General features: G+C 44.9%; 1 protein-coding gene across 4 annotated transcripts; it reads left to right on the top strand.

Moving 5' to 3' along the window:
* Positions 1 to 1,101: 1,101 nt before the first annotated feature.
* On the top strand, positions 1,102 to 25,530 carry STMN4 (stathmin 4). Of its 4 annotated transcripts, XM_004382174.1 has the most exons (8): positions 1,102 to 1,178; positions 17,609 to 17,699; positions 18,803 to 18,898; positions 19,991 to 20,071; positions 20,517 to 20,725; positions 21,830 to 22,021; positions 22,707 to 22,760; positions 25,072 to 25,530. In XM_004382174.1, exons 2-7 carry the CDS (start codon positions 17,687 to 17,689, stop codon positions 22,725 to 22,727), a joined length of 612 nt encoding a protein of 203 aa, XP_004382231.1. In that variant the 5' UTR covers positions 1,102 to 1,178; positions 17,609 to 17,686; the 3' UTR covers positions 22,728 to 22,760; positions 25,072 to 25,530. The 4 variants fall into 4 exon arrangements, with proteins under 4 accessions (XP_004382231.1, XP_004382232.1, XP_004382230.1 ...); XM_004382173.1 differs by lacking the exons at positions 1,102 to 1,178; positions 22,707 to 22,760 and having other exon boundaries at positions 17,687 to 17,699; positions 25,072 to 25,131; XM_004382175.1 differs by lacking the exons at positions 1,102 to 1,178; positions 19,991 to 20,071; positions 22,707 to 22,760 and having other exon boundaries at positions 17,617 to 17,699; positions 25,072 to 25,179.

Genomic DNA, 25,530 nt, shown 5'->3' with positions numbered 1-25,530 from the left:
GGTTGAGAGTGCAGGTCCATGAGGTTGAAAAATGGTGAGGTGAGGCTGTGTGGAGTGGTGTGTACCTGCCACAGGAGTGGGGTGGTGGTGGGAGGTGAAGACACTGAGGAAAGCTTTAATCAGGGATGGGCTGGAGAAGGAGGTCTTGCTTGAGCAGGCTGCCTAGCCCCTCACTTGCCTGCTCCTGCCTTTCTCCAGCTGACCTGGCTAAGAGTGAGCAGGCTGAGAAGATGTCCTCAGAAGCTTCCAGCTACCCTACTCAACATTATGCAGCACCCCCACCCCTAGCATTTCCTGAGGACACTGAAGAAGCCACCATCTTGCATCATCTCCCCTCAGGGTTCCACCACTTTTAGGAATTACCTGGAGTCTAGGCTCAATCAGGGGAGTGATGACCCTCAGCTTCAGTCATGGTCTTCCTACTTGTGGCTTTCTTTGGAAGGCCCAATGGGCTGGGTGGGCAGTGAGGATCCCCCAATGTTGGTGAAATGCCATTGTTTTCTAGCCAGTACCACAGCAAGGGTGGCGAGAGAGAAGCCCTGCTCTCCTCAGACCCCTGTGCTGAGCCCTAATTGGCTCCAGGGCCTGAGTTTTCTGCAGCCCTTCCTTGCCTTCTGACTCAGTGCTCAAACCCACCAGCCCTCTGACAGCGCTGGAAACTAGGCACCAAGCCCTCCCTGAAGCTATTTTTAGGGTTCATCTGTTCTTTCATAGTTATCCTCTAAATTCCGTACTCTCTCACCCCCAGATTTGAAAAAGCTAAAGATTCTCAAAATTATCCATAATTCCCCCTCTCCAGGTACTCTCTCTGGCTGGCTCAGCTTATAAACTATGCCTTCACCCCTACCTTCTCCATACCACTCCCTCTTTTCTTCTTCATCCCCACCCTTACCCTCTGGCTGCCCAGCTCCACAGGCAGCATAGAAAGCAGGCTCTTTGTCTGACATCATCCTTTCAGTCCCTGGCCTGCAAAGAGTTACTCACGCAGGCAATCCCTGCTCCACCAGAGGAGACTGTCCAATTGCCAAGCAACCCACTGTTGGCCAATCACAGAGCTTGGAGATGATGTCATGGCGAGAGCCCAGCAGTGGTGCTGATGTTGAGAGAAGCCCAGGATACCACTAATTGAGAGAGTGAGGAAGAGAGCAGCTCGCACCTCGCTTCTAACTGGACTGCAGGTAAGTAGAAATGGGATGTAAATTATTTGAGGCTTTTGAAAAAAAGAAAAAAAGGCAGCAGCAGAGCAGAGAAGCAAGTGGTCTAAGAAACTGAGTGTACCTATTGTGTTGCCTTTGGTTTTACTCAATGAATTAAACTTTGTCAAATCTTGCGGGAAATAGGATGAGGCAAAATGAATGGTACTCTGCAGAGGGGCAAGGGTGGGCTGCAGGCATTGCTTTTATTCCAGAGCTCAGTACAGACAGGATGAGTGGGAGTTGCTAGGGTTTCTTTCAGGTCAAATATCCATGGTGAGTTATTTCTGCATAAAAATGTTTTACTGCTGATGGAGAAAGGTTTTGTCCCGAGTCTGGCTTCCCCTGGAACTGGCCCTGACCCCTGATCCCTTTCAAACTAGAAGCTGCCCTGGGTTTTACATCTTCCTCAGCCCCAGCTTTCCTTGCCTCCCTTTCTCATTTTTATCATCTGCTTTTCTTTCTCGTTTATCTCTTCACTGGATTACTTTTGTTCTCACTGTTCTGAGGACACAATGAGATCACCACCTCTTTCTTGCCCCACCCCACTCTGAGGTCAAGCTGATCCCACCTGGGGCAGGGATGGTTGGCACTCAGGCTGAAAACTGAGAGACACAGAACTGCCACGCCCTGTCCCCGACTGTGGCTGAGGCCAAGCCCCCTCGTCGCTCAGCCCACCGCCCTCACCAGGAGTTTAGGCATTGTCATTTTCTCACCCTGGGGACTCAGCGATTTGATGCCGAGTGGCTGGCTCTGTCCCACATGGTGGTGCTGCCTTTGTTTTATTTCTCCAGAAAAACAAAATCAGGTGCGGAGGAGTCTCATTGTCCGGAAAAAGGGCGGGTCTGCAGGACCCCTGGGGCACAGAAACATTCAGGCAGCCCTTTGCTCAATAGTCCAGGCAGGGGCACTCCCGCGTCTCAAGGGGTACCCCCAGGAGAATACTAGGTGGGTATGGCCAGAGGTGGCCTGCTGGAGTCCTGAGGGGTGGGGAGGGGAGGGTGAGGGGGAATGTGAGGGAATCTGCCTCAACGGGAGGCTAAGTCCCCCTCCAGAGGGAGGAAACCTCTCCCACAGGCTGGGAGTCAGGGTGCCAGGGGGAATGAGATCATCAGTCAGATGAGGAAACAGTCAGAGTGCTGGAGCGGAGAAGAGGCAGAGGGTGACTGACAGGTCTGATCAGCAGCTGCCACAGAAGGGAGGTAGAGTCTACCAGCAACCCTGCTCTATCCTCTAGGGCTGACTAACCACCCCTCTTCTCAGCTCATCCCAACCCCTCTGCCACCTTTCTGCTAGGAACCATGCTTTCACCATTTTTGAAGCCCACTTATCATCACCAGCTGCTGAGCACCTGTCAGCTCGTCCCAGCCTTCTTGGGATCCTGAGCTCCACCCAGGCCACTCGTGAAACACATTTGGAGTCAGTGAGGATCTTTAACACTAGATCAGTCCACCATTGACCATGCTCCCTTGCAGGGAGTGAGTTCTCCATCACTAAAGACATTCAAGAAGTTGGATGACCACCCAGGAGGGAGGCTATAGAGAGAATTTCTGCATTGTATTGGAGATTGATCTAGACTAGTGTTTTTCTAACTACTGATTGGGACCCATTACTAGATTGTGAATCAATTTTGTGGGTTGTAACTGGTAATTGTTTAAACAAAATGGGTTAAAAGAGTAGAAAAAAAATCAGAGCACGTGCCATATAGTACGGTAAATAATGTTTCCTGTATCTATTTTTAGTTGTATATTTTCAGTTACAAGTATATTTGTGTGTGTATGCATATATGTGTGTATATACATACATACATGTATATATATACATATACATACATGTATATATACACATACATGTATACATACACATACATGTATATACATACATGTATACACACACGTATATATACATGCATGTTATATACACATGCATGTATATAACATGCACGTATATATACACACATGTATATATACATGCATGTTATATATACATACATGTATCTATACATACATGTTATATACATATACATACATGTTATATATACATGCATGTTATATACATATACATACATGTTATATATACATGCATGTATATATATACATACATGTATATATATATACACATACGTGTGTGTGTGTGTGTGTGTGTGTGTGTGTATATATATATATATATATACCAAAACAAATCCACTGCTATCGAGTTGATTCCGATTTGTAGTGGTACTATAGTAGTGGGACCACTACTATAGTGACAGAGTAGAACTGCCCCATAGGGTTTCTAAGGAATCTTTCCGGAAGCAAACTGGCACATCTTTCCCCCAAGGAGCAGCTGGTGAGTTTGAATCACTGATCTTTTGGTTAGCAGCTGAGTACTTTAACCATTGCACTACCAGGGCTTCGTATATATATCAGTAGCCATATATATACAGTACATGTGTATTAGTAACATGACATATACATAGTGGGTCATCATATAAAATGTATTTCTTATAATGGGTCCCAGTCAAAAGAGTTGGAGAAATATTGGGCTAAACGACCTCTAACTCTTCTAACTCTAAGACTGTAAGCTTATGGAAAACTCTTACCAGACTGGACTAGGAGAATCATCTCAGTTGTATGTGTCCCAATGCCAGGCACAAAATATGTGCCCAAAAGATAGAATTAAATCCAAGTATTCTTTTAAAAAGGAGCCCTAGTGGCACAGTGGTTAAAGCACTCGGCTGCTAACTGAAAGGTTGAAGGTTTGAACCCTCCAGCCACTCCTTGGGAGGAGGATGTGGCAGTCTGCTCATAAAAAGATTTATAGCCTCGGAAACCCTATGGGGCAGTTATACTCTGTCCTGTAGGGTCACTATGAGTCGGAATCAACTCAAAGCCAATAGGTTTGGTTTGGTTTTAGCATTCTTTTAAAAAGGAGCCTCGGTGGCACAACGGTTAAGCACTTGTCTGCTAACCAAAAGATGGCGGTTCGAACCCACCCAGCGGCTCTGAGGAGAAACCTGGTGATCTGTTCTCATAAAGATTACAGCCTAGAAAACCCTATGGGGCAGTGCTACTCAGTCACATAGGGTCACTATGAGTTGAAAGCAACTCAACAGCACTTGACAAGAACAACAACATTCTTTTGAAGAGAACGCTATGTTTCTTTAGGGACATACTTCGTTCTAAAACGACCCATCAAAGACAGAGAAGGTCTGATATAGTGTATCCTGAGTAGATTATTAAACAGACCTACTGTTGGTGGTGGGGTAGTGGGAATGTTTTGCATGATTTCATGAGTAGGTGCTTAATATCTAGATTCTATTTTGACTCAGTATAAGAAATCCTAGTGCCAAGAGAGGCTGGCTGCTTTCTCTCATATGACTAGGGTATTTTAATCACATTTGGCCTTGTCTTAATTATCTAGTCCTGCTATAACAGAAATACCACAGGTGGATGGCTTTAACAAATGAATTTATTTTCTCACAGTTTAGGAGGCTAGAAGTCCAAATTCAGAGTGCTGGCTCCAGGGAAAGGCTCTCTCTCTCTTTAGGCTCTGGGGGAAGTTCCTTGTCTGTTCAGCTTCTGCTTCCTGGTTCCTTGGAGATCTCCATGTGTCTTGGCATCTATCTTACCCCATCTCTGCTTCTTAGCTTGCTTGTTTAACCTCTTTTATATCTCAAAAGATGTTGACTTAAGACACACCCTGCACTAATCCTGTCTCATTAACATAACAAAGACAAAGCCAAAAAACCAAACCAATTGCCAGTGAGTTGATTCTGACTCATAGTGACCCTATCTATAGGACAGAGTAGAATTGTGCCATAGGGTTTCCAAGGCTGAAATCTTTATGTAAGCAGACTGCCACATCTTTCTCCTGCGGAGCGGCAGGTAGATTCGAACTACCAATCTTTCAGTTAGCAGCTCAGCACTTTAACCACTGTGCCACCAGGGCTCTTTTAATAAAAACTCATTCCCAAATGGGGTTGTAACCATAGGCATAGAGGTTAGGATTTACAACACATCTTTTGGAGGGACACAGTTCAATCCGTAATAGGCCTATAGGAGGGAAGTATGCTGATTGATAAGCTTCAAAATAGAACAACAAAGATTGATACACTGAGATCCAGAGAGTAAGGCAGAGGAACAGGGGAGTGGGACACAAGGCAAAGAAGATAAGGAAGGTGAGAGGGAGAAAGAAAGCGATAGTGTCTACCTTAAATCAACCACATAGAAAAACTGAAAAATTTAAATATTTGTGTTCTTGATTGTAAGTAATTGGATATTTAAGAAGCAAAATCATAATCGTAACCAAAGAAAGGAATAATTTTTTCAAAAAACTCTAAACTTCCCTCCCCAAGTCCTCCCTGATATCTTTATTTTTTTCCTATTTGTCTGGAGACTCTCATCTGGAGACATAGAATCCCAGAGATTTTGAAGTCATTTGTGGGGAGAAATGGGACATTTTTGGGGGGATAGAAAGTCTGCAAAAAATCATACAACATGCAAAATCTAATTTTTATAATGCCCTTTAAAGAAGCAAACTTTTTTTTTATCTTGGGAAATAAATATGCATCATGTATAATTCTATTTGCTTGTTAAATTATCATTTGCTATATTTAGATATGTGACAGTCTGAGAAAATGGTTATTTTCTATTTTTCTTTGAGGGAGGTGAGGACAAAAAAATTCTCCCCTGCCGTTTTTTAAAAAACATTTTTTTTCAAGTTTTTACATGTCAAGTCCCACTAGGAAGACAGAAAGTCATACACACACATATGCACCCACTCACCCACCCCCTGACACCTATCTTTCATCCCTGCCAAAGTTCACTGTTCTTTTCCATAAATTAAAACTGGTAGCTGTGTGTGCACTCCCTTGGGGTCCTGCTGTGGGAGGCGGGAGAACAGGACAGGTCAGAAGGGACCTGAGCTGGGGTCTGATGTGGATTGGCTTGATTTACAACAAGACACAAGCAACCCAAGAGATCAGAGGACAAATCAGGGAACATGAACCCAGAGAAAGGAATGGAGCTCATGATGTAGGGTGGAAGACCCAGTGATGGTGGGGAGTGGGCAGAGCACAGAGATTCAGTGAATAATTTGGGTGTCTGTGCCCAGAAATTCAGACCATGAAGGGAGCAAAGGTCAACTCGAGTAAGTGTAAATGGGTTAAGAGTAGCATGTGTCAGGCGGCAGGGCCTATCTGACAGCATAAGCACTATTTGTCTATTGATCCTGGGACAGGCGTGCCTGTCATCTGCCCTGCTTTTGAAAACCCAGCTATGTAAGGACTCAGCAAACATACCAGGAACCCGTCCTGGAAAAAAAAAAAAAATTACGCCAAGAAGTACTCCAGTTAACCAAAAGAATTATCAGATTAAAAAACTCAATACAGAAAAAAGACATGGTATAAGTAATGGTTGTGAACAAAGAAAACACTAGAATTTAGAGTTATTAACATAATAAAGCTGAATACAAATGTCAAATATCTTAAGGCTAGAAAATGTCCATATGTTCATCACGGTGTTCCCAGAACCTAGCATACAGCATATAGTAGGGTTTTCAATAAATATTTGTTCAATGAATAATGTAAGAAATAAATCAATAATATTAATTCAGAACTGAAAACCCAGATCACTCTGACAAAACCAGAAGACCAGAAGGTTTGTAGAGAGAGGAAGTAAAAGTATGTGAAATCTCTTACCTCACATAAAGAAATTCAGCAGATACTGTTTTATTCTTTTATTTATTGTGGTAAATACTGTTGTTGTTGTGTAGAGGTCGATTCTGGCTCATAGTGACTTTATAGGACAGAATAGAACTGCCGCATAGGGTTTCCTAGGATGTAATCTTTACGGAAGAAGCCCTGGTGGCACAGTGCTTAAAGCATTCAGCTGCTACCTGAAAGGTTCAAACCTGCCAGAAAGATGTGGCAGTCTGCTTCTGTAAAGATTACAGCCTTGAAAACCCTAGGAGGCAGTTTTACTCTGTCCTATAGGGTTGCTATAAGGCGGGATTGACTCAAAGGCAATGGATTTGATTTTTTTGGTAATCTTTACAGGAGCAGACTGCGAGGTCTTTTCTTCTGTGGAGTGGCTGGTAGGTTTGAAGTGCTGACCATTTGGTTAGCAGCCGAATGCTTAACCATTGTGCTACCAGTGCTCCTTGGTAAATATGTGTGTATATATATACATATATATATATACATGCACACACACGCACACACACACACAAACATACGTACAGTCATGCACTGCATAACGTCTATTTGGGCAATGTCCAACTGCATATACATCTGTGATCCCATAAGGTTTTAATCGAGTTCAGAAATCCTGATCGGAGAACAGGAAGTTGCAGATGTAACTGGACGTAAGGAACACAACAGCTTCTTGCACGCAACACGTGTATCTCATGTCACTTGTACACAAAGCAATTTTGCTGCCAGGCATATAATAGTACAGTATGTATATAACCTGTAACACATATGTCTTGATAGTCATAATAAATGCCTATGTTACTGGTTTGTGTATGTACTGTATTGTACTTTCTATCATTATTTTAATATGAACTTTCCCTACTTACAAATAAAAAGTTTACTATATAACAGCATATGCTTCAACTCATAGGCAGCGGCATCCAATCTCATGTATTGCTTGCCTCTTGAGTGTTGTAGCATTATCTCTGTATTTAATTTTCTTCTGAAAATATTACCGTGAAGTGCATCATGGCTCCCAAAAACAGCAAAACCAGGGCTAGTGATAGCAGCAGCAAGAGGCAAAAAGCAGCATCGATTTGGAAGTGAAACAAAAGGTATCCCATATACCTTTGCTAAGTACATAAAATGTTTGCACAATGTACAAATCACATACTATCCTATTTCACACAACATATTGCCGACGTTAAGCGACACGTGACTATATACACATATATACATAAATCCATACATTACATATAACAAAACATCTGCCAATTCAACAGTATTTACGTGTATAATTGAGTGTCACTGATGACGTTCATATTGTGCAACCATTACTACTACCTTAGTTTCCAAATTATTCCACCACCATTAATAGGAATTCAGCAATAATTCCCCCTTCCCCCCTCCTTCCCATTCATGGTAACAACTAACAAGCTTTGATCTCTATACATTTGCCTATTTCATATCAGTGAGGTCATAACTATTTGTCTTTTTGTGACTGACTTATTTGACAGCATAATGTTTTCAAGGTTTATCCATGTTTTAGCATGTATCAGGACTTTGTTTCTCTTTATGGCTGAGTAATATTCCATTGAACATATATACCACATTTTGTTTATCTGTTCATCTGTTGATGGACATTTAAGTTGTTACCACCTTTTGGCTATTATGAAAAGTGCTGCAATGGACACTGGTGTGCAGGTTTCTGTCTGTGTTCCTGCTTTCACTTCTTTTGGGTATATGCCTAGCATTGGGACTACTGGGTCATATGGTAGTTTTATGTTCAACTTTTTGAGGAACTGCCAAACTGTTTTCCACAGTGGCTGCACCATTTTGCATTCCCACCAGAAATGGATAAGGGTACTGTTTTATTCTTGAGGTAGTGAAATATAGATATAAATAAATTGTTTTAACTTAAACATTTAAAAAAAGACGTAAAACTTTCAGAGCATTGGGAAAAAAATGAAAGAACAAAGAAAACAGGACAAACATTGTAAGAGATAAGAGACTCCTCTTAGTGTAGCTAAATATGGACTGGATGCCTGGCTTTGTACTTAACCTTGGACAAGGCACCGGACTCTTTGGGGTCTCTGTCTTTTTATCTAAAAAGGGATGGGGAATGGAAACACTAGAGATCTTCTTGACTTCTTCCATCTATGGGACTGCAGAATGAGCAGAGAACTTGACCCCCTGGCAATGTCTACAAGACTGTAGGGATTTATTTTATTTTCTCTGTCACATACATTTTCTGAAATATGATGTTAATGTATTTGTAATAAAACAGTATATATAAAAGAGAAAACCAATGCGCTTGAAAGTGTTTGGTAAACAGTAAGGCACTATAAAATATTCATTGTTGTTGTTAGTTGCCTTTGAGTTGATCCTGACTCATGGTGACCCCATGTGTATCAGAGCAGAACGGCTCCGTATGGTTTTCAAGGCTGTGACCTTTCAGAAGGAGATCACCAGTGCTGTCTTCTGAGGCATCTCTGTGTGGATTTGAACTGCCAACCATTTGGCTAGTAGTCAAGTGCTAAACGATTTGTGCCACCCAGGGACTCCTGAAATATTCACTAATGTTGGTATTAGGAGTATGATTACAAGGGCTTGCTTTGTATGCGAATGCCTCCATGAGCATTTGACTTCAGTACCTGTGCCTCCACCAGCGCATGGCACCCTGGGTCACTATGCCTCACATGCTATCCAGTAACCCTGAATTAAGTCCATGTCTCTGAACTTTACTTCTGATATATTGATTCTTCTTTATATATAGAATCAAAAATGAAAATGGGCCAAGAAGTCCCATCACTGTGGATTATTTTCGGTGGTCTACATTCCAGACTTGATTTTACTTCTCTGGCTAGCTTCCCAACATCACTGTTGCAACCTAACAGATAAAACTGTGCTGGACTCCTGAGTCCTCTAGAATTTTCCTTTTGCCAACAGGTGACACCTCCTTATTTCCTAGAAGCACAATTGAAGCCACATTCCTGAAGCCTGTTAGGTACTCTCTTGAAGTTACTCTTGATCACTATCTCCACCATCTCTTCCTTATGAAGTCTTCGGAAGCAAACCTAAGGGGGGATGATTTGAGAGGGCCAGTTCCCCAAACTCAGTGAATCAAGCAATATCCTGTGCTGCCCAGTTTCTCTCAGTATGTTTCACTAGTCCCTTCTCAGCCGTGCTCTAACAGCCTTTCCTTCTTTCTTCTGTGATGTGGCTCATGTAACTGTGGGAAAACATCTGCAGAACTTCCAAAGGCTCCATGCCTCCAAATTCACACCCTGGGGGTCTGGTTCTCTTTTTCACCATCAAAAACCCCTATGGTTACCCTAGAGCCTAGTAGAGGGCTTGGCATGGGAGTTCAGTAAACATTGGGGAAAGGATTAAAACCACATTCATGAGAAAATAATTTACCTTCTTATTTTTAACCAAAATAAGACATATGGCTGCCAATCAGAGCCTTTGATCAACATGAAATAACCAGAGTTACTATACTGAGATGGTATGGTTTCAGCCAAAAGCAAAGAAATGTGACATTTAGGTAGCTCGTGCAGCTTATTGTAAGTAAATACGTGCCTTCAATTGGACTTTTTAAAAGACAGATAATAGTGCACAGACTTAAAGTGCCACCTTCCTGTACTGCTTGTTGTCAGAAGACCCTAGGTTAGAATTCATTGCTTCCGTACCCATAAACACTTATACTGATTCTCTGCCAAAGTTCCTATATTTATTTTCTAAAAGCCTTGCCAGGTATCACTCTATTCAGACCACTTGGAAGTGCGTTAGCTTCTTATCCCTCAGAAATAGTCCACATGAGATTCTGATGGCATTATGTGGGCATTTCTTACAGTGACAAATAACATGCTTGCTTACTCTGGCCTTGTGAGTAGTCAGAAGTGCTTCAGGAGGTCAGTAGTGCTCCCAGCGAATGGTCATGTGACATCAAAGAGCTGGGTGGTCTTCTCTCTTTGCTCCCTGGTCGTAAACCACATTACAGAAAACTTGGGAGTGGGAGTCGCCATTCTGGTCACATAAAGTTCTTCTACCTTGAAATCCCTTCTACATACTCATCTTTTCATTGGAAGCTGCTCCAGTGCCCCCCTGGGCTGTTCCCTCTCATCCAGGCTGGTGTGCAGGAGGGCAGTATGAAGGGGAAGGACACTGACACTAGAATCCAGAAGCTGGTTTCTGGTCGGATCTCTGCCACCAACTCACGGGGTGACCTCAAGGAACTCTGGTCCTCAGAGAGAAGGGTATTGACATTTTTGGAAGGGACAGTTGTTCATTATGTAGAACTGTTGCAGGCATTGCAGGACAATTAATGTACCTGGTCCCTGCCCACTAAACACTTGCTTGTAGCATCCTCAGTCTAACTGGTTGCCGTCAAGGCAATTCTACTCATGGCAACCCCATGTGTGTCAGAGTTAAACTGTGCTCCATAAGGTTTTCAATGGCTGATTTTTCAGAAGTAGGTCACCAGGCCTTTCTTCTGAAGTACCTCTGGGTGGACTCGAACCTCCAGCCTTTCAATCAGTAGCCTAGCGTGTTAACCATTTGTATCACCCAAAGACTTCATCTTCAGTCTAGTGATAATCGAAAGGTCCCACATATTTCCTGGCAGTGGACTGCCTCTAGTTGCAAACCACTGGGTAGTGATTACCAGTTCTCTTTCTCTGACATTCTGACGTTCTAGGGGAAACTGGGGGCTCTGATCTCTTCATTTAGACCCCTTATCATCAGGTGCCCTGTGTACACACTGCCATCTGCTGACTGTCCTCTCCTCCCCCACCGTCCCACCATGAAATCCCTCTTTAGCCAACAACCTTGATTCTAGATCTTCATGATCAGCCAATCCTGCCCCCAATCAAAACTTATTCATTTTGTGTCTTTATCTCCTTATTGCCTAGATGTCTACTTTGTGAGTTTATCACTAACTCATTTGTTTTACCAGTTACGCTAATGATGGAATCCTTTGACAAAAATGTGTGATTAGTTTGCAAATGGGAAAACAGTGCTGGTTGTGGTACAAAAAGTTCAGAGTGTAACTAGGCAGGTCCTAGGCAGGCCTTTATCACTGTGTGCCTAGACTGGGTTTCCAGGCTTCCCTTCCTAATCTTTTTCCCAAGCTGATGCTGCTAGATGAATTTTTTTGCACTGCTTATTGTTGTTAGCTGCTGTTGAGTTGGCTGCCAACTCATGGAAACTCTATGCACAACAGAGCTAAACGCTGCCTGGTCCTGCACTGTCCACATGATGGATTGGGGATTGAACTGTTGTGATCCATAGAGTTTTCATTGGCTGATTTTCGGGAATAGATCACCCAGGCTTTCTTCCTAGTCTGTCTTTATCTGGAAGCTTTGCTGAAACCTGTTCAGTATCATAGCAACACACAAGCCTCCAGTGACAGATGGATGGTGTTTGTACATGAGGTGCATTGGCCAGGAATCAAACCCAGGTTTTCCAAACTGGTGGATTCTGATTCATGGCGACCCTATGTGTGTCAGAGTAGAAGTGTACTCCATAGGGTTTTCTTTTTTTTTTTTTTAATTATTTACACCAATTCCACAATTTTTACACGTACAATTCAGTGACATTGATACCATAAGGTTTTCAATGGCTGATTTTTCAGAAGTAGACTGTGAGGCCTTTCTTCTGCGGTACCTCTGGGTAGACTGGAACCACTAACCTTTAGGTTAGCAGTTGAGTGCGTTAACCATTTGTTTGCATCACCCAGGGACTCCACCTGGATTCAAATCCCAGCTCTGCCCCTTACTAACTGTATGACTTGGTGTAATTTACCTAAATCTACTACGCTTCAATTTCCTCATTACAAAAGAACCTCATAGAATGAATTGATATAACGTCTGTGATTTTTCTAGTACAAAGTAGGTGCTCAAGAAGTGACAGCTATTACTATTGCTATCATCAGCATTACCATTCCCCTCTTCCCTTATTCAAAAGACGGCAACTGCTCCTTACTAAATAGAGGATAAAGCACAAACTCCTTCACTGCCTTAACAGAAAACAAGTGAGGAGCCTCTGGGAGGGGCCAGAAGTTTGTCTCAGCACTAGCTTTTGCCTTCTGAGGCTCTGATGATGTCTGATAGACTCTCCTACCTGATGGGCCTGAACTCATGGCCTCATGCCTACTCTGACCTATGTTGTCTTTTAATGTTTATTCCTCCTATCTGAATTCCTGTCATTCTGTCTTCTCTGACCTTGGGCAATAGCACTCTTTACTGCCCCTATCTGACAGTCCTGTGATAGGCCTGGTGCCCCCCCCCCCAACTTGGTTGCAGGCCATGTTCTGCTGTGCGTGACGTGACCAAACTACCGAGCTATTTAACAGACTCCGTAACACTGTGAGAAGCTTGGAGGGTCCATGCTTCCAGGACTAAAGCTGGTATATGGACCGTTGGGGTCATACTAGGCATTAAAGCTAGATTGGATGTGCCCAGGAGAATGGCCTGGGCTAGAGGTGTGTCTCTAAGATGGAAGAAGAGAGACTTAAGAGCTGTTCTGAAAGCCCTACAGTACACAGATTCTCATAACTAACTCTTCCCAGTGTGTGCATCCAATCTGGGTCTAACCCACAGGATAACCTAGAGTCTACACATCCAGACTAAGTGCTGGGGAGGTGGTTGTAATCCTCCTCACTAAATGCTGATGCCACAAGCTAACTAGGGATAAAGTCAAGCTCCCTGCATTGTTGCCACCACCCAATTGCTTAGAACCCCTTTGCATTGCTGAGCTCCCCAAAAGAGTCTTGTCCTTCCACCATTCCCTTACCTTCTGTATCCTTTCTCAGAGTGTCCCCTGGCAGCAATATCTTTTGGGTCTTGAGTGCCATAGAAGTAACTTGACTGTGGGCATGAGGATTTAATGGCCCCATGTACCCACAGGTATACAGATTATCTTGAGGAACAAATCAGACTATGTGTAAACACTGATAGTTGAGATATGGTGAAAGGATGATGGACAGCCTTGGTGCAGCCATTCATTAAGTGACCCTGGAAATATCACACACAGTATCTCTGAGAGTCAATTTCCTCATCTATATAATAGAGATAATAATTCCTACCTCACAAGATTATTATGAAAATTAAAATGAAAGAGTTTGTTACATAGTAGGTGTTCTACAAATCTGTATTTTTAATTATGCAGAACCCAACCTCTGCAATGGAGATGTCTGAATCACAATTTCCTTGACCATGTGTATTTGTGTCCACCTCTAGGACGTCTCCTGTTCCCTGCCCTTGTCTTCCCTGTCTGTGTTCTCTGACCTTCTCTGTTCTCTGCTTAATTCCTTCTGCTCCTAAAAGTCTTAGCACATCATCTTCCATATAACCAATACTAGTTGCTATCGAGTCGACTCTGACTCATGGTGATCCATGACTGATTTTTTGAAAGTGGATCACCAGGCCTTTCTTCTAAGGTGCCTCTGGGTGGACTCGAATCTGTAACCTTTCAGTTAGCAGCCAAGCATGTTAACTGTTTGCACAACCCAGGGACTCCTATCTTTCATTTAGAGGACACTTCATACATGTTTTTTTATCAAGTCATATCTACAGGATAGAATGGCTTTCCCTGAGTTCCAAGGACCATGGAGGAATCCTAGTTAGCATCCAGTTCCTCTACTGGTCACAAATGAAGAACTTACAAATCAGAAAACCTGGATCCTATACTTAGCTATACCACCAACTTAGCCAAGAGTCTTAACTTCTCTGAGCCCCAGGTTCTTCATCTGAAGGTGAAGCTGATGATGCCTGTCTTGTCAGCCTGGCACAGACTCTTGAGAAGATCAGCTGGGATGATGTGGGAGAAAGTGTTCTATGAGTGAAAGGTCTTATTCCCAGCTCAGGCTGAGGGGCATGTTCCCTGACTCCAAGTACTGCTTCTACAGGAAGAGCCCAGCTACGTTCTCCTACTTTCTCAGCATGTCCTCTATCTCTCTTCCACTCCTTTTCCACCTATTTATACCTCACTGGAAACCCTGGTGGCATAGTAGTTAAGAGTTCAGCTGCTAACCAAAAGGTCGGCAGTTTGAATCCACCAGCCACTCCTTGGAAACCCTATGGGGCCGTTCTGCTCTGTCCTATAGGGTCACTATGAGTTGGAATCAACTCGACAGCAATGGGTTTGATTTTGGTTTTCTGATCCATCACCCGGGTTAAATTCTGAGGCCGGCTGCCTTCCTGCAAGGGCTTGCTCACTCCATGCAAATCGATTGGTCCATCAGTCTGGTCATGAGCATGGCTCGTGCAGAATGGAGTCTCATGACTAGGACTGTCGCGTCCAGGCACCCAGGCCCGCCCACACCCCCAGCCAGGGATGCACTGGTAGTGTCAGGATCAGCTTGACTCCCAAGGAGAGAAGGTCCATTGTGCTACACGGGGAGGGGCATGGCAAGGGCCCCTGGTCCAAAAACACAAAAATGGGAAGAACAAGGAGATGCTGCAGGGAAAAGGGCACTTTAAGTCCAGCTAGATCTGGGTCAGATCTGAGCTATCTCACTCAGTTGTGACTCTGAGCAAGTCACATAAACCCTCTGAGCCTCTGTTCCCCTCACCAATAAATGGGGACAGCTGTACTTAACCTGCACGGCTGTGGTGAGGACCAGAGGTAATGACTATGAAACAGGGGTTTGGCACCCAGTAGCTTACTGATAGGAACCCTAGTGTAGCAGTAGTTAAGCACTCAACTGCTAACCAAAAGGTCAGCGGTTCAAACTCACCAGCTGCTTCATGGGAGAAAGATATGGCAATCTGCTTCTGTAAAATTACAGATTTGAAAACTCTATGGGGCAGTTCTACTCTGCCCCATAGAGTCACTATGAGTTGGGATTGACTTGACAGCAATGGTTTTTTTTTAGCTACATTGATGCAAAAGGAAGAGAAAAGGAAACTAACATTTATTAAGCACCTCCTTTCTGTTGGATGCAAAATATACACTTTTCTCATTTGATTTGTATAACTCTGAAGATTTATGATGGGGAAAGAGAGGTTTAGAAGTGTGAAGTAACTAGTGACAGCTGGTAGGGGACATGCAATCTGTATTGGACTCCACACTGGTCTAGCCCCAGAGGGGGAGGAGAGCTCACTACTCCCATTTCCCTCCTCACTCCAGGCCCAAGCCAGTATGGAGCCTGGTCCCCAGAGGGCAGACACCCTCATTATGGGAAGGAAAAGGGCTTGAAGTCAGCCTCAGAAGACACTGGCAGTGAGTGTGGACGTTGGCTCATGCCATCCTCTGTGGGCACAGTGACTACTGATGGTGGTCAAGAACCAAGTGTCTTTATGGCAGTCACTCACCAATGTCCATTCCTCATTCTCCAGGTGGAGCCCTGTTGCCTACCCTTTCCCAGACACTGCAGATCTGCTCCCTTCCCTGCCTTTCCTTTTCTCCTCCTCGCTTCTCTCTTCACACTTTATGGTCCAACAGCAAACACCATGCTTTCTCACCTCCATGCCCTCATGTGTGTTGTTACTTGGCAGGATGCCTTACCTGCATCCTCCTGCCTCCTTCTGACTCAACCTTTGAGATTCAGTCCAGGTGCCACTAACACTAGTGGGCCCCCCTGGTTCCCCAGGTCTCACGCTGAGAATGGAGCCCCTTCTCCATGCTCCCACAATAACCTATGCATGCTGATTTCTACATTTGCACTAAGCATATTATGATGACATTATTCCTTACTGTTTACTTCTCACAGTCTAAGGTTGTCTTAAATTGATTCAAGGAGATCTTAAGTCAGTGGTTTGTTGGGAGGAAGTTGAAGGAGGGGGTAGGAAAAAAATCACCTGCAGAGGTATTTTAATATCCTCTGTCTAATTCTCTCTTAGAGTCTCTGGGTGGCACAAATGGTAAAGCACTCGACTACTAACTGAAATGTTAGCAGTTTGAACCCACCCAGAGGCACCTCGGCAGAAAGGTCTGGTGATCTCCTTCCAAAAGGTCACATCCTTGAAAACCCTATGGAGCAATTCTACTCTGCACACATTGGATTGCCATGAGTCAGAATCAACTTGATGGTAACTGGCAATTCCCTCTCACCCTGTATCAGAATTGGCCGGCCAGAGGCCTAGGGTGTATGTAGGGAGAAATTCAGGACACAGTTTTTTTGAGAAAAACTCCCAGGTGACTCTGATTTAGGAATTTGTCTCTCACACCAACACTTACTTTGGACTAGGCCACTGAGCTACACAGGGAAACAGGGAACACCCCTTGTCCAATACCATTTTGGGAAACCTATGTTTGCATACTCTGGGTAGCATGAAGGCACCTGTGTGATGCAAATGGTTTGCACTTGACTACTAACCTAAAGGTAGGCAGTTTGAACTCACCCAGTGATGCCACAGAAGAAAGGCCTGACAATCTGCTCCCATAAAGATTACAGCAAAAACCACAACCAAAACAAACAAAAAAACTATGGAACAGTTCTACTCTGTAACACATGGGGTTGCCATGAGTTGGAATTGACTTGACAGCAACTGGTTTGGTTTTTGGTTTTGGGGGGACTTGAGACTGGAAAATCAATTATGAAGTTCTCATTAATGCATGGAATCAGAGCCTGATTGGTGTAATGTTGAAAATGGCTGTCTGAGCTCCTTTGCGGATCAGTGTTTGGGAAAGTGAGAGTTGGTTTGGAGAGGGCCTTGAGATGGGAGGTCCCCTCCCTGTTGCTTAAAGATCTTCCTTAGGAGAATAACCTGTCAGTGGTAAAATACTCTCTTTTTCTCAGGTGTGTGTAGCTTCTTGAGGTGGTGACAGATCCACTCTGTGACTTTAAGCCAGATTCAGCCACCAGATCCCAGAAAACATGACCCTAGCCGGTAGGTACAAAATCTGTTTCTGTGATGGGGCACTGTAGCTTAGGGTACTTCTGTGCACAACTATATGTACTTATATGTGCTCAGGAGAAAAAAAAAAAAAAAAGATTGACAGGAAATACACCACAGAGTTAAAAAAGATTATCTGTAGATGGTGGGTGGGATTACAGTTGAGTTTTTCTTCGTTTTGCTCATCTGCGTTTTTTAAGGTTTTTCCAGTAAGCATGTATTATTTTTGTAGTTAGTTACGTTTTCAAATTTGTAAAAGGAAATGAGGGAGAGAGTCTGGGCACTGTGCTGGGAGTAAACTTAGTGTTGAAGGAGCCTGGGGTGCAAGGACATGGCACAAGAAACAGACCTCAGAGTGGGGAGAGAACTCTCAGGAACACACAAAACTGGCTGTGAAATACCCAGGGCAGGGCAGGGGCGCCGGGACACCAAACCATCAGCTCTTACCTGCAACCTCCTGGTTTTCATGATGCTTCCAAACACAGACACAATAGATGGTGGTGGGAACATTACCTCAGCCCTTGAGGACACCAGCCCCTCTGGCTTTGATCACTATGCTGGGAAGGTCAGAGAAGGCGCATAGCCTGACTTTGCCACCCCGCAAGGGGTAAGGGTCTCCTATCTCCTCTCCAGCTTCTTTACCCTTGAGGTAGGACTGCTAAGCACTTTGACAAAAATGGAGTGCGGATATTCTGCAATATGGAGCACAAGAAATGGAGTATCCTGGGGCAAGTGTGGGGAGCTAGAAAGCTCAGTCCAGGATGACAGGGTCAGGTGAGGGCACTGGTGCTTGGGTCTTTCTCCGAGGACATTTTTCTTATGGTACTATGAGAGGAAGAGATGAACTGGGAGGAAAGATAAGGTCATCTGGGTGTTCTGGAAGGCTCAAATTTTAATAGGTAAAGAGAGTAGGTCTGAATCACCAGAAAATCTAAACAGGGCAGTTCAGGGATTCCTAGCCCAGGCATGGGTCTGGGTGGTTTGAGCACCTGTGTGGTGTCAGGAGTCCGGTCTGCCCAGGCACCCCGACCCGCACAGATGCTGGCTTCTGAGTCTGGGGAGTTCACCATCTTTATCTGTCTGGGGTGTTTCTGCAGCCTACAAGGAGAAGATGAAAGAGCTCCCCCTGGTGTCCTTGTTTTGCTCCTGTTTCTTGGCTGATCCCCTGAATAAGTCATCCTATAAATATGAAGGTAAGTGAAAACCACAGTTAGGAAAATGAGGAGTGAAGATCTCCTGTGTGTTGTACTCATGAGTACAGACAGTATCCTCTACCCTAATTTCGTGAAACCTCCCCCATGTCGCATTTTCCTTCCCAGATCCAGTGACATCATTGCATCTGATTCTGAGGGTCTAAGCACAATAACGAAGGCGGGGTGTGTGGCTGTAGCCTGGGGGACTAGACAGCCAGGTTCAAGGTCTGAGTCAGATCCTCCACAGAGTGTTCTTGATCTTAGCTTAACTTCTATTCATTCATTTAACAAATCGATGCTGTGGAGAATGCAAGGATGAGCCAGACAGGGATTCTGCCCTCAGGGAACACTTAGACTAGAAGATAAAACAGTGTAAATAGCTAGATTCCACCGCAGACAAGTGTCCTCAGTGAAGGGTAGATAATGCTGAAGGAGAGTCCAGAGGTGGGAAGAGAACTTCCCACAGCCACCCAAGGACACTATGTGATAGTCATGCTGTGTGGGACCTGGTGACAGGAAGAACCCCAATGGCAGGTAGCACAAAATGGCAATGTCCTCATCGGGGATGACGGTAGGGGGGAAACAGTTGCCCTCAAGTTAACTCTGACTTATGGTGACCCTATGTGTGTCAGAGTAGAACTGTGCTCCATAGAGTTTTCAATGGCTGATTTTCCAGAACTGGTCTCCAGGCCTTTCTTCCCAGGCATCTCTGGGTGGACTTGAACCTCCAACCTTTCAGTTAGTAGCTGACTGTTTGAATCATTTGCACCACCCGTGAACTCCAATCAGGGAACAAAAACAAACAAACAAACAAAAAAATGCAAACTCATTGCCTTTGAGTCGATTCTGACTCATAGCGACCCTATAGGACAGAGGATAAATGCCCCATAGGGTTTCCAAGGTGCAGCTGGTGGATTTGAACTGCCAACCTTTTGGTTAGCAGCCGAACTCTTAATCACTGCATCACCAGGGCTCCGAATCAAGGAAGAGGTCCCCTCTTAATTTCCTGGGGGTTAACAAAAGGGGATGGGTTTGGTCTGGAAATGAGAGATGGGAGTGCTCTGATTACCTGAGATTGTTTTTTCTGTTTAGGCTGGTGTGGGAGACAGTGTAGGAGAAAAGATCAAAGCCAGCGGAAAGACAGTGCTGACTGGAGAGAAAGAAGAGAGCAGGGTAGGAGGAATTAAGGGGAGAGATGTAAACAGGCTGAGTGATCAGATTGGTAGTTGAACAGTGAGTGGATGGGTGGTGGGTGGTGGATAAAAGCCACCGTTGTTTGTCACCATAGACTACAACTTGAGCAAGAGCTCAACTACATGAGGAGGCTTGCCACAGAAGCAAAAACCAAAGCAGCTAGTTGTTCTCAGACATTACATATTCTGGGACCCCTCCTCTTGGAGCCTGAAACCCTATGTGGTTACAAACTCCTTCAGCTTTCTAAGAGCCATCAGACCACTGGGCCCACTGACCTTAGGTACCAATGTTCAGGACTGACCTAGGACCCTGGTCATTAGGTTTTCCTGGGGGTCCCCAGATTTCCCATGCATAGGGTGTGCATGCTTTATGGGTACCCACATATCGTTCAGGGGCTGAGCAGCACTTTTTCTGCTCTCTGCAGCAGACACGGTGGACCTGAACTGGTGTGTAATTTCTGACATGGAAGTCATTGAGCTGAACAAATGCACCTCGGGCCAGTCCTTTGAAGTCATCCTGAAACCGCCTTCCTTTGATGGGGTGCCTGAGTTCAATGCCTCCCTGCCGCGGCGGCGAGATCCATCACTGGAGGAGATCCAGAAGAAACTAGAAGCAGCTGAAGAGCGACGGAAGGTAAGGGCTGCCCTTTCTTTCCTTCATCCCAGCATGAGCGGGGAGAGAGTTGGAAAAGAGAGGCAATGGTCTTGAGCTGGGCTTCAGTCACCATCAACCTATATTTAGACAGCACCTTCCACGTGCAGGGCAGAAAATGAGGCACAATTGAGGGAAACAAAGAAGAGCCCTGGCCTCCTCTAGGAGCTTACAGTTTAGTGGGTAAGACACTGTACTACAAAACTCCAAGAGGTGGCTTTATATGCACAATGATAAGAATAAGACATAGAAAAATATTAAGGATTTAGGGAAAGGCTACACAATTAAGGAAAGGGTTCCTTAATTAGGGGAGGTAAGGAGAAGGACATGGTTTGGTATATTTTCACCCCCTTAGCCTGCCTTCTAGGTCCCTAGGTGGCGCAAATGGTTGGCGCTGGACTCCTAACCCAAAGGTTGGCAGTTTGCACCTACCCAGTGGCACCATGTAAGAAAGATCTGGCAATCTGCTTCTGGGAAGCTTACAGACAAGAAAACCCTATGGAGCAGTTCTACTCTGTAACACATGGGGTTGCCATGAGTCAGAATCACCTCGACGGCAACGGGTTTGGTTTTCTTGGTTTAGCATGACTTCTGATGTTTCCTATTGACTCTTCAGGGCCTAACTCAGATACCATATTTGTGTAAGCTTTTCCTCAGCAGAAAATAATCTCCTCCTGTCCTGAATTGCTATAGCACTTTCTCTCTACCTCTAAGGCTTATGTCACATGCTACTCTGGGTTATAGTTATTTATATATGTCTTATTCTTACTTTATTTTCCAAGTTGCTAGAATAGTGCCTGGTACACAGAATAAGGTCATTTAGTATTTTTAAACAAATGAATAAATGAGGCAATGAGAAAAAGAAATCCAAGGGCATTTAAAAGAAAAAGTCTGAGAAAAATCAGTGTGGAAGGCTGTGAAGGTTGTGGGAGAATCTAGGAAGTGTCCTTGCTTCCTGCTAATGGGCCAGGGATCAGGCTCAAGGAGAACTGTGTTGTGGGTATGGAGCTTTTAAGCCAGGATGATCAAAATATACCCCAACATGCTCACCCTCAAGGGCCTCTTTTTTCCTTTGTGCTTCTCCAGTACCAGGAAGCTGAACTCTTGAAGCACCTGGCAGAAAAACGAGAACATGAGCGGGAAGTGATCCAAAAAGCCATTGAGGAAAACAACAACTTCATTAAAATGGCTAAGGAAAAACTGGCCCAGAAGATGGAATCCAATAAGGAGAACCGGGAAGCCCATCTTGCCGCCATGTTGGAACGTCTGCAAGAGAAGGTAAGTGGTCCCAGAGCAAAGACGAGGCTCCTGGGCCACTCTGTCTTTCTTTCATGGCAAGAGTACATGGATCTACATATCATTTCAGGGAGAAAGCAGCCTCAGACAGGAATGGGGATATTTCTATTAGGCTGGATCCTTAGAGAGTTTCAGGGAATGACTTGGGAGGCAAGAAACATGAACTGAGCATTAGAATTCCTCGGGGGACATTCTGCACAGTTACACAGTTGAAACTTCTCACTGTCTTAGGGAGATTATGCCTCTTATCTTCTAGAGAAAGCCTGCCTAATGCAAAGGAGTAGGGATAGACAAGCATGGTACCTTCCTAGCTTCATCCTTGAATGGACTGATTTGATTTAATGAAACATGCTGACATGAGCTCCTGGCTCTAAGCCAAGGGGATGATAAGCTGAGTTGCCCGTTGAACAGGAGACATGATTCTCTACAATCCTTTTGACATGGCCTGAATGAGTCACAGGTCTTTCCAATATGCTGCCTTTTGTCAATAAACCAAATGGTGTCACCTAAATATGAGAAACATGAGAGACTGGGGTTGGTCTCATGTGTCAGCAGAATAACAGCCCATTCTTTTAAGAACATGCTGGCCTCATTTCCTCAGTCTCAAGGCTGCCCCAGTTTCTCCTGCAGCTCCTGGGAGAGCTCCAGCTCTGTGTTTTATTTCCAGGAGCCGCCTGCTGCGCGGTGACTCCAGGGACCTGATCGGTGGCCTCATCCCATGGTGAGCAGCGTGGTCCCTACTCCTTCCTGCCCATCCACCAACAGTCCTTAGACCTTTGGCAACAGCTACTAGAAAGATCTGGCTTTCTTCACAAGGGATCTGAATGTTATGTAGGCCTTGGAGCTGGCCAATGTGTGGCAGCCGCCCCCCGCCCCAACCCCCAACCATGCTTGTCCTCCAAGGGGAAGCAGTGAATCATATGAAAGGGAAGTGATCTGGGTCTGATTTCAGGCTTCCCCAACTATTTTAAGGATGATTTGGAGCAAATTCTTAGAGGAAAGAAAAGAAAATCTGCAGTTGAGATAGGATGGGTCATGGGCTCTCAGTCAAAATTCAAAACAAATAATTGAGGCCAGACCCAACATTATCCTTATATGACAGTTTAGGAAACCATGTCAGAAAAGGTAAAATGATTTGCCCAGGGTTACACAGTTAATATGGAATGGAGCTGGTACTAGAACCCAGCATTTTTTCCTCCAAGTCTAGGTGGCTCTTTCAGTGCCTCTCTTAAGGAGACCAGCCCACAACTGTCCTGCTAGCCTTTTGTCAGTGACGGGACATTGGAGGCCAAGGAAAGGGAATCCAAAAACCTTTTAGGATTTGCACATAGAGCTCACCTGGAAATGGAGGTAGATTTAGAGTTGGAGTGATTGTGAAGGCCCATATCCTGGAGTAATAGCTTTGGAGGTGAGTTAAGACTCAAGGAAGCAAGGTGTCAGAAGCAAACATTTTAGTGGGCATCACTTGTCTGGGGCACTGATCTCTACTCAGCCTGGTGAAGGCAGGAGGTGGGATGGGAGCTAGGAGTGTTATTTTTGCTCCACATAAGGCCGGGGAAACCTTCAACAATGCCTTCTGTGCCAGTATTTGTGTGGGTCACTGATCACCTGTACCAGACTCACCTGGTATAAAGTTTAAAAGTACAGATACTTGGGCCCTACCCCAGACCTACTAGAGATGGTGTCTAGAGATGGTGTCTGAGAACCTGCAGTTTAATAAGCTTCCTAGGTCATGCTGATACATAGCAAAGTTTGAGAACCAGTGCCCTAGACATACCACTTTCTGCTCCCAGGGTCATGGAAAATTCTAGGGCTTCTCCAGGGACAGGTTTGTAGCTTAAGGTATATCCTGGGAACCTGGATTGTCTCAGTGGATCTACTCCAGGCAAATTCTTGACATTTGGATGCAATGATGCCAGCCTCCAGTAAAGATAACATTTATTGAGCACCCACCATGTGCAAGGAGCCATGTTAGAAAATGAGAGCTATAAAGATAAAAAAGACAAGGCCTCTACCCACAAGGAACACACCATCTAATAGAAGAAACAGATGTGTGCACAATGAGGAGTAATGTAAGGCAGAACATGATAAGCCCCTGAAGTGAACACTAAAGCCACAGAATTCTAGAGGTAGAAGATCTTTCCATACACCCCCTCTCTTTTAAAGACCAAAACAGGGAGATCTGATTGGTGAGGTGAGTCACTCAAGGTCACACAGCTGGTAGGCCTCTGAAGTCAGATTCCCAGTCTTTGGGGCTTCATTAAGCAGTGGAACAAAAGCAGGTCTTTTACAACACTTGTAAGAAAGTCCTCTCTTTGGAGTTGGACAACATTTCCAAAAATTCTTCTGGAAATTCATACTTCAAGAGTCTTCACCTTTTGCCAAACCCACTGCCATCAAGGGGATTCTGACTCATAGCAACCCCATAGGGTTTCCAAGGCTGTAAGTCTCTACAGAAGCAGACTACCACATCTTTCTCCTGTGGAGCCACTGGTGGTTTCAAACCGCTGAACTTTCAGTTGGCAGTCGATTGCTTTAAGCTTTCACCAAAGGGTGAAAACAACTTTCACTAAAGAGATGGACAAGAAACAAAAGCTGCAGTCAGATTGCATGGGGAGCTTGCAGTGAGGCCTGTTGCTCCACCTGCTCATCTAGTACAAGCTGAGCAGCTTCTTGTGTCAAGTCAAGCAACAATCAGTCTCCAAACTGTAGAAGGGCCAGGACAGGGAGTGAGAGGACAGGGAGTGAGAGGCTGATAGGCCCTGAAGACACTGTGAGAGGGTCCCCCTGGCGGCGGGGGGGGGGCAAGTCAATGAGATGAGCTCTGCTGGAGCTGCACTAGCAAGCCTCACCCATCTGTCTCCTATGAGTCTTGCCTCCCACCTTCTGCCCCTTCTCAGGTGGTCTTTGCATACACTGCTCTCCAATTCCGGTGTGGGTCATCCTTTACTTCCGGTTCTCTTGCCCCTCAGCCCCCCTTTATTGTGGGGCAGGCTTGTGTGACCCGACCTTTCCCCTCCGTTTCTTCCCAGGACAAGCACGCGGAGGAGGTGCGGAAAAACAAGGAGCTGAAGGAAGAGGCCTCCAGGTAAAGCCCAGAGGCCAAAGAAGTTTCCAGAACAGACGGGACAGCCGCAGCAGCTCCGCAGTCCCCGAGGCAGCCCTGCGCCACCGGCTGCTCTCCCAGCACTGGGGTTTGGGGGGAGGGGGAGGGTGGCCCAGGGGCGTTTCCTCTGCTTTTGGTGTTTGTGAATGTGAAGAATTGACCAGTGAAGCCATCCTATTTGTTTCCGGGGAACAATGATGGGGTGGGAGAGGGTAGAGAAGGAGACAGGTTGGGAAACGGAGATGGAGAAGAACTCACAGACATTGCAACACGGCCCACTCCGGACTCAGGTCACGCCCTTTACTTTTCTTAACATTACTGCCTGGACATTGAGCGCCCAGGCGCCATGTTGAGGGAAGTTGAAAACTGGGGCAGTAGAAGTTCA

This window comes from Trichechus manatus, unplaced genomic scaffold (genome assembly GCF_000243295.1).
Source record: "Trichechus manatus latirostris isolate Lorelei unplaced genomic scaffold, TriManLat1.0 scaffold00091, whole genome shotgun sequence".
NCBI lineage: Eukaryota > Metazoa > Chordata > Mammalia > Sirenia > Trichechidae > Trichechus > Trichechus manatus.
The sequence above is the reverse complement of the archived record's forward strand: the minus strand, read 5'-3'. Positions and strand labels throughout refer to the sequence as shown.